At 39.2% G+C, this 17764-nt stretch overlaps 1 protein-coding gene across 1 annotated transcript in view; it reads left to right on the top strand.

The window, feature by feature from the left end:
- The window catches only part of ITGA8 (integrin subunit alpha 8), a gene marked incomplete at both ends in the record, with an annotated part of 101156 nt that extends 84008 nt beyond the window's left edge, over positions 1-17148 (top strand). The window contains 3 exons of the mRNA XM_080339908.1: positions 8869-8970; positions 15716-15838; positions 17062-17148. Coding sequence (XP_080196034.1) covers positions 8869-8970; positions 15716-15838; positions 17062-17148 — 312 coding nt within the window. The remainder of the gene's footprint in view (positions 1-8868; positions 8971-15715; positions 15839-17061) is intronic.
- Between the last annotated feature and the right edge of the window lie 616 nt (positions 17149-17764).

Here is a 17764-nt window from a genome sequence, read left to right as displayed (position 1 = left end):
AAGCGAAACCAAAACACCACCATAACAAAAACAAACAAACAAAACAAAACAAAACACACAGGATGTGTGAGGTTCTCGAGAGTGTTGAAGTTTATTTTATTTCTTTTAATGTTATTGAATATAATTGTATTGTTTCTCTCTTGAGTTTTAGACAGATCCAAATATTTGATTTTGGCATCACTGACTGCATGAAGTCCCTTAGCTAGAAGGGAGAAAAAGGTAGTTTTAATCTGAGAAAGCTGAAAAGCAACAGAAACATGGCAGCCAAACTGTAATGGGGTGCTTCCATGGAATACAAAGCCGTGTTTTGGCTTCTCTGTTAATTACTTGTTATTTAAATGCTTCTGAACATGTGCTGCTCCTGTTTCTTTTTTGATACCTAAATATGGAAATATATGCTTAACATAATAAAGATGATGAGTGCTGCAACATCCACATCTTAAGTGCCTGGTCCCAGACTGGAATCCAAAACCTGAAACTAAACACCTAGGCTTCTTATACAGCATGCAGAGACAATGAGGTACCTTGCACTAACTATCAGGGTGAGGCATGAGGGCTACCCCTTATCAGGGGGATAGGCACCCCAGTCAGGATTAGGCAGGAATATTTCAATTGTCTCAGAAGGCAGAATCCAAAAATGACTCAGTAGGTACCTAAAGCATTACTTGCAAGTCTCAAGGAGGACTGCCACTTTATTCAACACTCAGTGGCAGAAGCTAGAGCTGGTAGGGTAGTGGTTAGAGAACTCATGACTGGAAGACATGAATTAAATTCCTTCCTTAGCTTCAGAGACCCCACATCCCTGCTTTATAGAATGGTGATGTTCCCTTCTGCTGAAGCTGCACCCCTGCAAAGAAATAAAAAGAAATTGATAGGTCTGGAAGGGTATAGAAAATGAGAATGAGCCTTGTTGTCTTGGGCCATCAGCTAGAAGTCCCCTCAGTCCTCTCTTCCCCCTTTGCCTTCACTGCCTGGCACCTGGATCTGTCACCCTATTGTTGGAGTCTATGTTTTAATTGTTCTTCCTTGATGAGAAATTTTGTTGAGAATCTCCATATTTTAGTACTGGTGAACTCAGAGACTCTTTAGTGTGGTAGAAATCCTCTAGGCCAGGTAATGCTTTTGGGACAAGGGCTCAGTTCAGCTGCACCAAGGCCATTGGAGGCAGCATGGAGATGACCAGGGCAGTGGGAACACACTGACTGTGCAGCACCTGTGTGCTTGCAGAGGCTTGGAAGTCAGAACAGAGGTGAACCAGTGGAGGTGGTGCAAGGCAGGTGAGAGATCTTGTTCTTGTACGGGCTCCTTTATTCAATCACTTTTCTTTCTCTCCTCTTTACTATGGGAGCAATTATTCAGTCTGTAAGTGGGATATGATCCAAGGAACAATATTTTCTAGCCTCAGCACAGAACCTCTTTCTGTGCCTGGTGGAAAACATCTCAATCAAGGGAAGCTTGCTTAGTCTTTTCAAAGCATAAATTCCCTATCTGTGGATAGAAGTAGGAAAGCACCAGAAAAATTAATGAGAGAGATTATCTTGGTCTCTCACTAACTGTCATATATAAGCCATGCATGGAAGTATAAGTAGATTATTTTAATTCAAACTAGGAATTAAAAGCCATAAATTTGAGGCACTGCCTTTCAAGCCACACATAATAACAAAAGGAAGAATTTGCCAAAGAAATTTGCCATTATGTCAAACAACTGTTATTTGAAAAAACAAAATAAGTAAAAAAGAAAACTCTGTGTGGCCAAAAAATTCTGTATTATGCTGGATTTGATTGTTTGTGTGGAATGAAGGCTAGAACGAAAGAGACCTTGGCATGAAGCTGAACTGGCTGGACATTTCGTGGGTGTGGGCTAGTTTTACTTTCATTCATTGTTATTTAAAATAATGCCAAAATGTTAATGAGCAGAACATGAGACTCTTGCTAGATGTGCTAAAGTATAGGTAATATTAGGTATATGAAGAAATAATCATCTTAAATTGATAACCATTAAAATCTGTATATTAAAGTGTTCTGAAATCACAAGAAAATATCTGCCTCTGTTGCAATTCAAAATAGTCTATTTAAAAGACTGTAAAAGGTATAATATGTGAAGTGTAAGAAGTTGGTGACAGAAATGAGGATGTGTTGACTTGCAGAAGAGGTGTATTGTCTTTGGTCACAGATGCATTTGGGTGGACTTACCCTCTTGTTACAAATAGCACAAGTACTTTTTGACCATGCACAGAGTCACACATGCATTTTTTTAACAAATTAATAAAAGTACCAATAGTTGTGTGACCTCTACTCTCAGTATTTATGTAAGCTACTCTGTTTATTGGCAGTAGTTCAGGTTTTTGGAGGTATGGGTCAAAGAAAGCAAGCTAATGAATTCCCAAAACATATATTTAGAAGGTAACACTATATTGCTTACCCTCTTGCCTCTAAAATGTGCCAGACTCCAGAATATATGAATGGAAACAAGTTTTAATCAAGAAAGGTCAATATTGCTATAACAGAACTGAAATCTATATTTAGCAGGCATAAGTTCTATGGGGAAAATTCCACTGCCACGTGCAGCTTGCAATAGAGAAAGTGCATGCCCTTCAGTTAGAGTGGCTCCACTGGGCCACATCTGACCAGAAGAAAAGTATTTCAGAGAAGCTGAACAATGCTCTGTAGAGGCAGTGGAACAAAGTCATTCTAGGGAGTGTTTCCAGTAGTTCAAACTGGAAACAAACAACTTCAAACCTGCAGAAGAACCTGTCAGACTTCTTTAAGCTCCTAAAAGTTTTGTTCCTCCTACCCTCAGTCTAGCTACCTGTGGGACAGATTTGCCCCTGCATTTTAGTCTGCTCTCTAATGCTTCCATATGCCTTTTAGGGAAACTTCAGGTCTTTGAGCTTCCTACAGGAACCACCAGCATTCCACTGGAGCCTGGAGAAGTCTCTTTCAAATTGTCCAAGATTTTCCAGCACTTCCCACATTATTTCTGTTTGTGTCAATTGTACTTAGGGCAACACTGCACTGAATATTTATTGGGAAGACTTTCCTTCATTTCTGGATACTTCTGTGTCTCGCAACTGTTAAACAAAGCAAAGGCTTCAGTTCAAAAATCTATTTATAAAACAAAAGCATGGAGAAATAGAGAAGCCTTAGTAAATAGACCAGTAGGGATCTACTGCACAAGCAATGAAGGGGATGGCCGTGTTTTGCCAGCTTGCCAGGATACTGGCAAATGTCTCAGTGATGCACCTAAGAGCAGCTCTGCTTGTTCTACCACAAAGGGAACCTCACAAGGCTGGTGTAGCTGGGGCTGGGCTCCCTGCTGTTGGTCATTAGCTGCTGACATTCACTAACACTGAATTCCTTCCTCCCTGTCCTCTGAGCCATGATGAGGTCCTCAGCTTGAATTGCAAACCACAGGTCCTGCTGCTTCCAGTAAACACTGAATATTTAAATACATGCTCTTTTAAAAATGGTGTAGTAAAGAAATGCTGTTTCTCACAAATGTCTTGAGAATTATAAACAAAGCTGTAGGAGAGAGACAGCTGCCTGTATCTCCAAAGTGTTGGTCCAAGTAAAAATCCTGTTCACAGCTAATGCTGGCCACAGTCATTGTTATAAAGTCTTTTGTCACAAACACATAATTCTGTGAATGCAGGAAAATACACTCTAATCTTTTTATATTCACCACTGCTCTAAAGCTGTAAAGCGATGGAAATGTGTACCGTTTCCAGGAGCCTAATGAAGGGCTGAGAAAAGTTGATAGCTGTGGTCACAACCGAAGGTTATTAACCCCAGCCAAGCATTAATCTACAGGAAGTACCTCCTCTGATGTTCTTATTGCTGACATAAGCTCAAAATGAAATAAACCACATACAGTAGGTGAAAGGATTTATTTTTCTGTAAGTGCTGTGTTTCCTTTATATGATGTTTCAAGAGAGTTAATGCCTTTACTGTACCATAGCCAGTCAGTGCCTGTCTAATGTCTACTTCTTTAATAATATAACATATCCTCCTCTCTCTATTACAGATTACTTTTATAAATCATATAAATTGTATCAAGAATCCTGCTTAATATGAATTACTTAGAATTGAAGACAAGGCTTTTTTTCAGGCTTTTTTTCTGAATGCAAATTGTTGCACAACTACCAAAACATGCTGGGACTTTGTGTGACAAGTCTAGTGCTGTAGAAAAGAAGATGAAGAATGGCTGGAGTCTGAAAATGGAAAATAATCAGTGTGATAAGGAAAAAATATTTTTCTGAAGATCATTTCCTAGATATTTAGTACCATGAAAGCATATAAAAAATACTTATTTCCCAAGTCTAATATTAAATTGGTTTAATTTTTCATTTCAAACACTGTTGATAGCAAAGGTAGTTCTCTTTCATTAGATGCCATCTATATTAAGGAGCTGATTTGACTGTCCCTATGCAGTAATTTGAGGCAGTTTTCTTCATATTGCTCATTCTCTGTGTAACCCTCAAGAAAAGGGTAAATGTTCTGATAATAAACATTTGGCTGCTCTCAGTATTTTAAAAGAACAAAATTATGGCACAGCCAAATGAGTTCCAGAAGGCAATAAATGTGCTGACTTCATGTCACCAGTAAACATTCACATATTTGACTAGTTTTTTAAAAAGAAGATAGAATGGACAAGGCAAATATCAGAACTACAGGCCTATACCTCAGGAGAGTAGTCTTCAGCCTTTTCAGGGTTCTGCTTGGAAGAACTCCATGGGAGGTGATTCTGAAGAAAAGAGGAGTCCAGGAGAACTAGTGATTGTCTAGAATCACCTTCTTTAAGCTCAAGAACTGTCCATCCTGACATGCAGGAGGTCAAGGAAAGGTGGCAGGAGGCCTGCATGGACGGACAAGGAGCTCCTGGTAAAACTCACACATAGAAAGGAAATATAAAGGAAGTGGAAGCAGAGTCAGTTGTCCCAGTGCAGAAGCTGTGTGTGGAATACAGAGGCAGTGTCCGAGCACGCATGCACAGAGTTAGGAAAGTAAAAGCCTACTAGGAGCTGAGCCTAGCAAGTGACTTAAAGGATGTCAACAAGGCTTCTATATCAGCAGCAAAAGAAAGGTTATGGAAAATACGGTCTTCTGCCAAACGGGACATGGAAAAGACTGAGTTACTCAATGCCTCCTTCACTTTGGTCTTTACTTGTAAAATCTGCATAGAGTAACATGAGGCCTCTGTAACCAGAGAGAAAACCTGCAGCAATGAACATTTACCTTCGGTGGAGGAATATCAGGTTAGAGGAACATTTAAACAAATTGCATGTACAGAAGTCCAAGGGACCTGATGGGATACACCTATACGTGCTGAGGGAGACGGCCAATGTCAGTGTGAGACCACTCTCAATTGTCTTTGAAAGGTTGTGGTGACTGGGGGAAGTTCCTGAAGAATGGAAGAAAGCAAATGTCACACCTATCTTAAAGAAAGAGGATCCAGAGAACTATAGCCCAGTTGGCCTCATCTCAATGCCTGAAAAGGTGATAGAGAAAAAAAAATCTGGAAACCATTTGCAAACATCTGAAGAACAAGGTGATTGAGAGTTGTCAGTATAGATTTACAAGGGGGAAATTGTCCTTGACCAACCTGATAGCCTTCAGCAATAAGATAAATGAAGTTCATCTTGGTGGATGAGGGGAAATCAGTTATTGTTTTTTATCTTGACTTTAGCAAGGTTTTTGACACTATGAGAATGAATGAAGATAGGTAGACAGAGAGGTACATTCAAAACTAACTGAACTGCCAGGCTTAAAGTGTTGTGATCAGTAGCATGAAGTCCAGCCAGAGGTTCATCACTAGTGGTGTACCCCAGGGGTCAATACTGGGGCCAGTACTGTTTAACATCATTAATAACTTGGATAATGGGACAGAGTACACTCTCAGCAAGTTTGCAGGTGATAGAAAAGTGGAAAGAGTGGTTGAGACACCAGATGGCTGTACTGTCCTTCAGAGGGGCCTTGACAGGCTGGAGAAGTGGGCTGACAGGAATTTCCTGAAGTATGACCAAAGGAAATGCAAAGTCCTCCTTCCACAGGAGGAATAACCCAGTGCCTCAGTACAGGCTGGGTACCAAACAGCTGGTAGGCAGTGATCTATTAATAGCAAAGTATGTAGGTGTCCTGGTGGACACCAGGTTGAACATGAGCCTGCCGTCTGTGCCCTGGCAGCAAAGAAAGCTGACAGCCTCTTGAACTGCATTAGGAAGAGCATTGCCAGAAGGTCAAGAGAGGTGACTTTTCCTCTCAGCACTAGTGAAACAAATCTGGAGTGCTGTGTCCAGTCCTGGGCTCCCTGGGACAAGTGAGACATGGACATACTGGAGCAAGTCCAACCAAGGGCCACAACAATGACTGAGGGCCTGGACCATCTGATATACAAGGAGAGGCTGAGAGAGCTGGGACTGTTCAATCTGGAGCAGCGAACACTCAGGCGGGATCTTATCAGTGTGCATAACAACTGATAGGAGGGAGTAAAAACAGAACCAGGCTCTTCTCAATGAAATCCAGTAACAGGGCAAGAGGGAAGAATGAAAAATTGAAATACAGGAAATTCCATTTAAACATAAGAAATAACGTTTCACCATGAGGGTAGTCATACACTGGAACAGATTACTCCTAGAGTTGTGGAGTCTCCGTTCTTGGACATATTCAAAACTCAAGTGGACATGGCCCTGAGCACACTGCTTTAGTTGACCCTGCATTGAGCATGTGGTAGATGATCTCCAGAGGTGCATTCCAACCTCAGCAGTTCTGTGAAAACATTGAGTTGGGCCATGGTTATCCAACTACATCCAAGCTGGCTTCAAGATTTAGGTTATGCTTATTTTCAGGTCATGTTCACAAACAAACCTTTCTCCATCAGTGGAGGAAAGAAACAGTAACCCAAATCATCATGACATCTTCTTACCTCAGTCTTTGCTCCACAAAACAACTCAAAGGAGAGAAACATTTTTTAGAGAGGGTTTTTGGCTTTGATGCAACAGGACATTCCAGAGAAAAGCACCACCTAGCAGGGAGGAAAAGATGTTGAGTAATCACATAGGAACTGAGTCTTTTCAATGGAGTAGAACTTCTAAATGTGCAAGAAGTGGAAGGAAGGAGAAAGAGTTTTGCAGAAGGGTGTTTAGGAAGTGACGGTGACATTCCAAATACACTGGACTGTGAGAACCTGGTGTTGAAATGAAAGATTGCTGTAGTTGCAAGGTTGTCTTTCCGTGAATCAGTAGTCAAATACGGTGTTGAATTCTGGCCATTGTAGTTCAGAAAGGATTGAGACAGGTAGCAAAAATTATTAAGGGCTTCTAAAACGTTCTCATACAGATTAAAATTGTTTACCTTAAGAAACCTAATGTAAGGGGATGTATTCATTGTCATAATAGCAAGCCCTTATCTAATTCTTTTTTGAGCATATCAAAGCACTTTTCCAAAAGTAGAGCCTTATCCCAAATGTTCTTTACATGTGATGAGATATACAAGATAAGCATCACCCAAAAAATCTGTTGCAGAGGTGGAACTAAAAACTCACTTGTTGACTTCCAGAAGATCATTGTAACCACTCAGCCATCCTTCCCAGGGATAACAACAAGAGGACATACAGTGCAGCTTCTTCTCTCTGTAGCAAGATAACATTCAGTCAAATAGATGTCAAATTCAAAATGAACTGAAGGATTTACTTGATACTTGATGTACTTAGCCTTCAAAACTAATTCCAGTTAGGTACCAATGATACCAAAAGCTCAACAGGATTCAAAATATGTGTGTGGAAAATATTTATAAGCATTGTAGTAAGTGTTGCAACCACTGAGAATTTTTTGAGGGACATGCACTTTCACATGTCAGCTCTTACACCAGTTTATAACACATTTAGGCAGATATTTTTCACACCAGCACTTAACTATCATTTCAAGGCAGTTTGCACATAGCAGGAGGTTATTGTTAAGGTCAGAACAGCACGATGACACACACAACTGGTCAGACATAGTGTCTAAGTGCCTACCTAGCTTCCAAATGAGGTGAAAACACTAATTAAAAGTCATAGCATAAGCTGCATGGTATAACAGTTTTTAGTCATTCTAAAACAGAGAAGGTAATGCTTAATCTAATCTATTCTAGTCTAATAATGTTTTATAGATACAAGCAAGAACAAATGTAAGACAGAACTGTCGGATACATTTTGTTTTGCCTGCATGTCTTTGGGTTTGTTGAAGTGCCTAATGAGAGCTATATAGATATTTTACTAGGCAGCAGTTAAACAGTGACTGCTATACATTCCTGTTGCAGTTGTACAATATAGTAAAAAAGCAAGATGACTTGTTCTGGGTTTTCTGAGCTCTGCTGCAATAGCAAATGTATCACTGTCTAAGTGTAGTTCAGAGATGTTTGTGCCTATTGTTGGTCTTTGATGAGAAGGCACAGCCTTCCTTTGAGGCCATCAGGGAGCTCTGCCAGCCTGATCTCAATGTAGACCTGGAAGTCTTCTCAAGATACCTGTGTTTGTTGTTGGAATTGACGAGCAGAGGCAAGATTTTAAAACACAGACACCCCATAAACCTCCCCCCTGCTTCAAAATCACCAGTCTCCTGTTTCAGAGAGAAATATGAGAAACAACTGTATGTGTCTTTCTGCATATCTAACCCTTCTTCCCCATTTGAACATGCAGTCTTTGTGTTTCAGCTGCGTTACGTGTTTGTCTTGTGGACACATACAATTCTCAGGATTGCTGTATCATTTACCAAAATGAACCACCTTTGCCTTAGGAAATCAGTGCTCTGTATTTTTTCTCTGTTATTTCTTATAGTGTTTTTAAGTGTAAGCATGAGTTTTAATAATTTCTTTTTATTCATGTAATTTCAGAGAAAGAACGATCTCTATACTCTTTCTTCCAATGTGTCCTTCGAAGTTAAGAGCATGCCATATAAAGTGCAACCAGCCAAGCTCCCCAAAGGAAGCATAGCAGTGAGTAACTGAAAATGATATCTTTGTGTGAAGCACATGTATTTGGTCATTCTGATCACAGCTGTGAAAGTTTTTATAGATGAAAATATTGAGATCAGTCTTTCCTGTCTTTCTGGTGTAAATTCCTGATATGATACCTAAAGGAAATACCTTTATTGCTTTCTGTGGAAGTTGCTGATATATGATACTAATTCCATTTTAAAATAATTTCTTGCTGCATTAACCTGCAGACTGCTTTGTTGCAATCAGGATGGATTTTTCACCTAGAAGAAAACAAGGAACTGTGAAAGCAAGTGTGTTATTACCTTGCTTAGAGTAAAAAAAATCTGGAAGAACTTTTTTGTGCAAAATCCAGAATCTTGTTTCTGTCAGGTTTAGAGGTTTCACTCTTTTCCCGGTCAGCAGTTCTCTCACACAAACTTATGGATTATCTATGGCAACTTCTCTCCTATCTGTATTAAGCTTCTTTGATACCCTGATTTTCAGAAAGGTCTGCATATCTCTCCAGGGTTTCCACGTCACAGCACAGCAGTTGTAAATATGAAATTACCTGGTGATCCCTACAGATGTGGTTGATAGATACTAAAGTAGTTGCTTTATTTGCATAGAAAGATTTGCATGGCCATGGATTACTATATGAAAAAATCATCCTGAAGGCAAAGGTTTGATTTAATTGTTTGCTAGTGCGAAAGCGTTAAGTCTGGGGAGAAATTTAAAAGAATTTGCTTGTCATAGTGTCTAATACGGTGGTTAAAATTCACTCTATTTCATTATTACTGATAGAAATAAGCAAAATATGAGTGCAAAATTTGATTCTACCATAAGAGTTATGTGAATTTGAAGACTTGTTGTTCTCACCTTTATAAAGATTTATCATCCATAGTCCTTTTAAAATATAAGCTCAGTACAAATTTATCCCAGTTAAATCCTGATGCAAATACATCATATCAGTATGTTGAGATGCAGTAGCGAACAGAATATTTTCTTACATGAAAAACCAACATAAAAAAGCACTTTACAGCTTGCAATGAATATATTCTAGAGAATACAGGCTATAAAGTTTTGTTTTGAACAAGCACAGATTGAATGGTTGATAAATGTTAATACTTGCTCTGGGGAGACACAAGGTGAATTCTCGGTCATATATGCCCAGTGACTCCAACCTCTAACATCAGGACAACCATGATTTTACCAGAGAGGTTTGGTGCTCAAGGCAGTATTCATCCAGAAAGGTTCAAAGGCTCCAAGCTGACAGTTATACTCAGGCTCTTTTTATTAATATTTTCTTGCAGCATGTGTTCCATACCAGAAACACATGTTGTGCAGAACTCTGTTGATAGTGGTGCCTTCATCTGGACTGAAGTGCTTTACCCCAGGTGATAGCCTGCTGTTCTCAACAAGTGTCAGATGATCTATCAAATGATTAGATAAGCATTTTATTCTCTTACTCCAGCCAGTATAATGCTTGTTATTTGCTGCAGATGATTTACAACAAAATGCCTGTAATGGCAACTGTAAAATGTTGAAAAATGATAGCGCTTTTATGTCGTTTCATATCTGAACATGGCAGTGGATGCTTGCCAGCTCTACAGCTTGATGTGTTATATGCACAAGCTCTTTTGATGTTCCACTTGCAAGAAGAAATATTTGCTTGAAGTTGGGCAATGCTTAATATTTTCGCTCCTTCTGAAAAAGATCACTAGTTGTGCTTTAAAAAGTTTCCAAAGATTTATTTGGAAGTTTATGGTTTTCTTTCAGACAATGCAAGGATGGAAGTGGAATAAAGATTTTAATATTTTAAAATTAATTGTCAAAAGAATATATATTTTAAATGATCAGCTAACAACTTACAGTTTATACAGTGAAGAGAATATATTCTAAAAGAACAGAGCATATGACCTTCATTTAACTCATACAGCACTGGGTTCCAATTTTGCAGGCTGGTATATATATTTAATTTCAATTGTATAAAGAATCCCATACACATTGGTAATCTACACAATCATGTGTATATGTTTACACATTTGCAGCACTGAGGTCTTGATTTCCATCATCACAGAATATAGGACTATAATTTGAACAGAGGGTCATTATATATAGATGTGTGAAAGGTTACCTAAACGTAAGAAAGTCTCAGTCTTTTCTAGTAGAACATTAGAGTGAAAATGGCATCAAAATTAGCTTGGAACTTAGTGGAGCTTAAACCAAGATTCACCAAAATTTAAAAAAAGTATTTCTATTGATTTTGATAGGCTTGGAATTACAACTACATATTGTACAACTGGTTGTATTTCCTTGTTAATAGCTGTATCATTCAAGAGAAAATTGTAGGTTTTTTTCTTAGAGGCATGATTATGGTAAACTATACAATCCTATTTGATAAATTTCATGTGCAAGGTAAAATAATACTTTTTTGTTATAAAAAGTATACAGTTAGAATGAGCAGTAATTTGTTCAGTTTCAATTTATGATTCTTGAGTATTGGAGTTTAATAAAATATGATTGCTTTTCTTAAATGCTTGATGGGGTCTTCAGAAGGGATGCATTTAGGATAAACTGTTTGACCATTGTCCTATGGTGAGTAAAACTGATGTCAGACTAAAGCCTTTAACTCTTTTTTTAGCTATTACATGGTGATGAGGACTTTCATTTTAAATGTGCTTATATTCCTTATTAAATATATTTGCACAAACATTCATAAATGTCAATATTAATTATGACTCCAAGCTCAAGGGCACTTTTACATTTTATTTTGAGCATTTTTGCAGAATGTATAAGAACATCAGGCTGCCAAGGTTGGAAGGGAACATGTAGAAGTACAAAGAGTTCCTGTTTCTCAGTCTCTGTAGGTAAAATGAGTAAAGATTAGAGGAAGGTCATAATGGGCAGTAAATCTATTAAGTAATTAATTTATTTGGTAAGTTTCTTTTTAAGCGTGTATTAAAGGACAAGAAGGGAAAAAATAGATTTGTGAGAATATCACCAGCAGACACTGCATTCGGGCCACTGATTCTGAATGTCTGCACTGGTGAAACCTCATTCCCATCTATCTGCAAGGGCCTGCTGATGAACGAGCAGCTTACCACACATGCTACTGTCAGCATTGTGCTGCCTTCCAGTGGAATCAAAGACAATAGTGAAGCTATACATTGAGTAGCACCAAAATCAGGAGAAAAATTCAAACTGTACAAAAAAAAGTGGCAAAAAAAAGATTTATTTTATTTACTTGCAATGTGCTTTACTGTGGCACATTAAAAAAAATGGAGCCACAACAGTGCTTCTGAAGGTGATACTATTAGGCAGCGTCCATGCTACGATGAGCTTGGATTTTATTTCCAATAGCAGACGAAGGCTAACAAACTCTGAAGTTTGTCTCACCCTCATCTTGGTTCTTGAGGCAGATGGCACTCCTTGTCACCGCTTTACAGACAAAAGGTGTGAGAGGTTCGGCAGTGTGAAAAGTCAAAAGTCAGATGGCTCCCCTCAAGTCCATGAGGTGCTTTTCACTCCTGACAGAGAAGCAACCACAGTTTTGAGTGTTCGCTATAAGAAAGTCTTCCAGCCCTGAATGGAGAGGAAAGCCAACATGTATCTTATGTACAGTGCCAACACACAACACTTGTGTAAAAATCCCACTTCTTCATATTGACTGCCTTAGATGAAAACAGATAAATCCCCCCAAAAACGTTTCCTGGCTCTGATCCTGGACTACTAAACCTATCACATGGAGAAGAACAGAAATCCAAGCCGAATAATGCAAACTTGTGTTAAATCAAAATCATATGTAAAACTGTTGTGGACAGCATGGGGTGGAGAAGGAACAATTTTCTGTAGAAATGGTGAAATGAGGCAGGCAAAACTGAAGAGATGCTTTGTTTCTTTCTTTCCCTCCAGCTTCTGCCTCAGCTCTGTGGGTGTTCAGGACTTGCAGTGTCAAACTGTTCACTGGGAATTGCTTCAGTAGCCATGCGAGTCTTTGTACACAGTATAAAATGTGGCAGCCCAGGGGCGTTGTATACTACTGGTAATGCACACAGACAGGAGTGAGACTGACAACTACAAAAACCCCTCTGCATAGGAAATAAATCTCAAGCACTTAGCACAACCCTTGCCTTGCTTTCAAAAACCCAAGACAAAGACGGATTCATGGGAAAAGGATGTGAGTGAGGCAAGACGGTTTTAAGATTTTAGCAAGCCATCTTGCTTGTGGCACCACAGCCTTTGCCAGCAGAGGAAGTGCACGGCGTGGATGAGTGGGATTTTTAATCTATTTCAGTTTTTGCTGTCTTGGGGCCCATTAAATTTTCATCAGCACTTTCTACCTCTTGTGCGGTATGTGATCAGGTCTTCAAGGTTTGCCTCAGGGCAGCATTCATGAGGATTTTCAGGCAGTAGAAGGGAGATGCTTTCTTCCTTGGACAGCTGAGCTCATTGCTTGCTACAGGCTTCATGCATCTCCGCATCCTTTCTGATTTCCCTGGCCACATAAGCCTTTTACTTGCATTCATCTTTTTCCCTAACCAGTTTTTCTCTGGGAGGAATCTTTGCAGAGAGATCAGATGACCGTTTTCTCATTTTCTCTGCCCATGCATTTTAATGGCAGATACAGGACCACTCTGAGACACAAGGAAAGCCATTCAAAAACATTTTGTCCTTACTAAATGAGGGCTGCTCTTGCTGAAGCTAATGACACAGAGAGTCTATGAAGTTCTGCAGTGGTTAAGAAGCAACCCAAAGTGGACCCTGGGGACGGGAATGGTTTCCCTGCAGTGACGTAGTTATCACTTGACCACACTGGCAAGATATCTGTTGGGACCCGGGCGTGCGATTTTATGGGTCTTTTTACTAATTCTTTTTGACTCAAAATATTTTTTCTTGCTTTAATTGGCTAACATATGACTTCTTTGTATATGCTATCTTTCGAAGTCTTTTGGAGTAATAACTATTTAAAACTGCATCAGAGAAGCATATTAGCTGAATGTGTTTGTTAGATCAACGATGGCCAGCACTGCAAGCATTTAATCTTCAAGGTACAGGTCAATGTCAAAGTGCTAACCCCAGAAGGATTGGGCAGTGTCTTGGAATTTTCTGTGTAACCCTCAGTGTAAGCTTTGGTAGAAGGCAAGTGGTATCCCACATACATAAGTGTTTGTCCTCAGTTTCAAGTATGATCTGTGTCCCACAACAATGAGGGATACTATAAAAAATATATTCATCAGGTGACCTCAGCAGACGGCCATCTTTCTAGATGCTGTGTCAGAGTAGGGGACAGTTGGCTGCACAGATGATGCAAGTGAAAAGGACTATTCCAAAGGGTCTTCCAGCTCAGCATGACAGTAGCTGGGAGACAGATCTGCTGGTGCTTGCAGAATGAAATGTCTGAGAAATTATGCTGATCATGAGAAAGTGTGAGAGAGGATCAAGGAGAAAAGTGAGAGAAATGGAATTGACTTTGAACTGGACTACAGAGTCATGTCCAGTCTTCAAACTTAGGATGCTGTTCCGTGAATGAATAAGTATAGTGTTGTGCTAAATTTCAAGTGCAAATAGCACCTGGATAGCAAATAAAAAGAGAAAAAAAGAAAAAAAAAGGGACTGAGAAATAGCCAAGAAACTTAATAGGAAGAGTAGATTTCCTAGCTGTACCTCGAGCACTGACAAGGAAGATCATTCATTCTTGTAATGAAAAAAATAATTTCCATCTGTCACATACTTATCGTGTTTGAGGGAGACTAGCAGTAAATGAGTAAATGAAAGAGGTCCAACAGAAATCCCCAAAGAGAAATAACTTCCTAGGCTAATAATAGAGAGGAAGTTCATCAAAATAAACTGAACTGAAGGGACATAATTGTGGCTGAGGGGCTAAGGAAAGCTCAAACTGAGGAGCCTTCCAAGCAGACTCTGAGAGCGTAGAATAGATTGGGTACAAGGTGTGGAAGGGAGAGTGAGGACAAGGTGACGCATGTGGGTGGCCCCAGAAGGAGAAGTACAGAAGGGTTATTACTACTCTTTGTTGAGATGAAGGTCTAAAGAGAGAGGTTTGCCAAGTCAATTAAAACCTTTCATAACTCATGTTATACGCACCTGCTGCTTTCTAGAGCCTCGGACAATAAGAGGGAGCGTTTCATGCTTATTTCCCATTTAGGTAACAATCTGCATGCTTGGCTTCTTTTAAGGACCATAACATCGTACTGCGCATTGGGCTTTGTGACAGGGGCAATGCACTCTGCTTGAGGTTCATTTTGGACTTCTTAGCTGTAATGCAAGTCGTAGAAAAAAATGTATACTGGTTTGTCAACAGAAATTAAATTGAGAATAATGTAGCTGGTATCTGTTGTGGTTTGAATTAAGAGTTTGGGCTGAAGTCAAACGCTGGTGCAGAGTAATTCAATGTAAGTCGGTTGTACTGGCCTAGGCTGTACATGCATACATGTGAGTAGAGTTTTCCTCCTTGAATCTTGAAGCATCTGCAAGTGAAAATGATTTGCTTGTCTGTTAAGTGAAAATGATTTGTTTGTCTGATACAAGACTTTTGTATATGTGCGAATCCCATTTCTAGTAATTATCATGAGCAAGTGGGAAGGAACTTGTAGTAAATGAAGCAAACATGGGAGAATTCCAAGCAATATGTGTTTCTAATCTGCAAAATGTTATTGAAGTGAATGCTTATAACCTCTGTATTCCACCATCAGATGTGCTTTACTTGATTGATTTTTGTTCATTTAATATATTCTTTTCATTTCAGATCAGAACGTCTGTCATTTGGTCCACTCCAAATGTCTCCTTTGTAATCCCTTTATGGGTTATAATTCTAGCAATACTTCTTGGACTACTGGTACTAGCGATGTTGACCCTAGCTTTATGGAAGGTATGTTTCATTATTACTGTTATTTTTGTCGTTAAAAAACCCTGAAAGAGACTGGAAGACACTAACAGGTAAGAAAAAGAGAGGCTGGAATTTTGTGATCTTTAACAGTTTGGAGCAAAAGCAACTTGTTTGTTTTGGCATTTCTGACATGCTAGTGTCACTGACCTTTATGCAGGGAACTTGTTTTCAAAGTCCTTCTTTATTATTAAAGTCTGGTTATAAATGGGCATACAGAGTTTGGCTCCATTTCCCAAGACCTATGATCCTCTTTTTCAGGATGTTTAGGTTCAAAAAGAAGTGACTCTAACTTTGTTTTCTCTGAATACTTCAGGAATTTCCAGTTTTTGTCAGCATGTAACAACAATCCCAGCTTTGAGAAGTAGATTTCAGAAGTTTTTCTTTTTTATTAGGATGTCATATCTTCTGTTTTCAAAGTTTTCTAGCTCTGTGTTGGTTGTTACATTCCCCCTCACAAGTTTTAAGACAAGTTACTGGAAACTTAGTTTTTGGCCATAGTCTCAGTTGTTGTTAAAAAAAGAAAAAAAGTTAAAATAACTTCTCAAATTGAGATATGGCTCATCTGCCTTTAGCTGCCTACAGGTTATGGGTTAGCTGTCTAGCCTGTGCTACTTTTTCAAATTCACCTATACAGTTAACAACAGCAAAAAGCTATGTCTAAAACATGAGAGGATGAGAGAAATGATCTTTGGTGTTACTCTCCTTTGACCTCTCGTGAAGCCTACATAATTTTGACCTTTTGACCAAAAGGGTAACTTTTAAGCAGTTAAGTTAGGTGAGAGGAACCTCACCTTTAGTGATTGTTAGTCTAGGTCACAACCCTGTCCTGTGCACATTTCCCAGCACATCTTCCACCTCTTTTATTGTTACTATCTGTCAATCTAAATATCTTTTCTGAATGAGTGTCTTGCTGATAAGTAATTAGCAGTTTTCTCATTAGAGTCAGGCAGTATCAGCATTCAAACCAGCTTTACATCTCCTGCAAGGACAGCTTTCATTTGAATTTTTAAAGCTCAATGCACCTAAAACTTTCATTTTTCATAGGGAATGATTTGAATAGAAACAAAAACGCTTCACAGTCTATCAGCTTGCCATGGGTTGTGCCTGACCTTTCAGGTTGACTGAGTGAAGAATGAAACTGCAGCTGAGTCTTCCTGTGGTTGTCTTACCATGACGCTTTTGTATCTGTTGATTGTTTTCTGCAGTGTGGCTTCTTTGACAGAGCTAGACCTCCTCAAGATGACATGGCTGACAGGGAACAGCTGACAAATAACAAGACTACTGATGCATAGAGGAAGAGAGTGACAGTTCAAGTCAGAATCCTGCCTGAGACTAGAAACATGATGAGGATTAAATGAAGGCTTCTTTCCACCAGTCTTCCTTTGTACCTGCAAGTGACGTGGTGTCGTACACTGATCTATGCAACGTTCTGAGAACATGCCACATGATGGCCATCCTTGCCAAAGAGAGCAGCTTTATCACTGCCTTACAAACATACTCACCACTGAACAGAATGTTTATCCCAAATTCCAGTCTACATTTAAGCAGATGCTTTTGAACACGTGTGGTGTACTGAGGTGCTTGCAGAACAAGCCCAAATCTCCCAAGGAGAGAACACCTCCATTGCTGTGTTGTCTAGAAGATGGACCAGGACAAAACTTCTGAACGCTACTGTATCATGCAGAATACCTTTGACACCTCCCTAAGAATAAGAACTTTTATGAAATTATGGCTCAGGGAGACAAGCAATATATCAGTACTGTGAAAGTACTTCTGAGAAACAAAGGTAGTCTATGAAGACCTTTATAGATAGGGCACAATAATTTATTTTTCCACCTTTTCAGGATAACTATCTGATATAATCATCAACTTAGATTTTGAGACAAGAAAGTAAAAGAATAGAAATCA

The sequence above is a fragment of the Nesoenas mayeri genome (assembly GCF_963082525.1).
Source record: "Nesoenas mayeri genome assembly, chromosome: 2".
Lineage (NCBI taxonomy): Eukaryota > Metazoa > Chordata > Aves > Columbiformes > Columbidae > Nesoenas > Nesoenas mayeri.
This window is presented reverse-complemented; position numbering and strand designations above follow the sequence as displayed.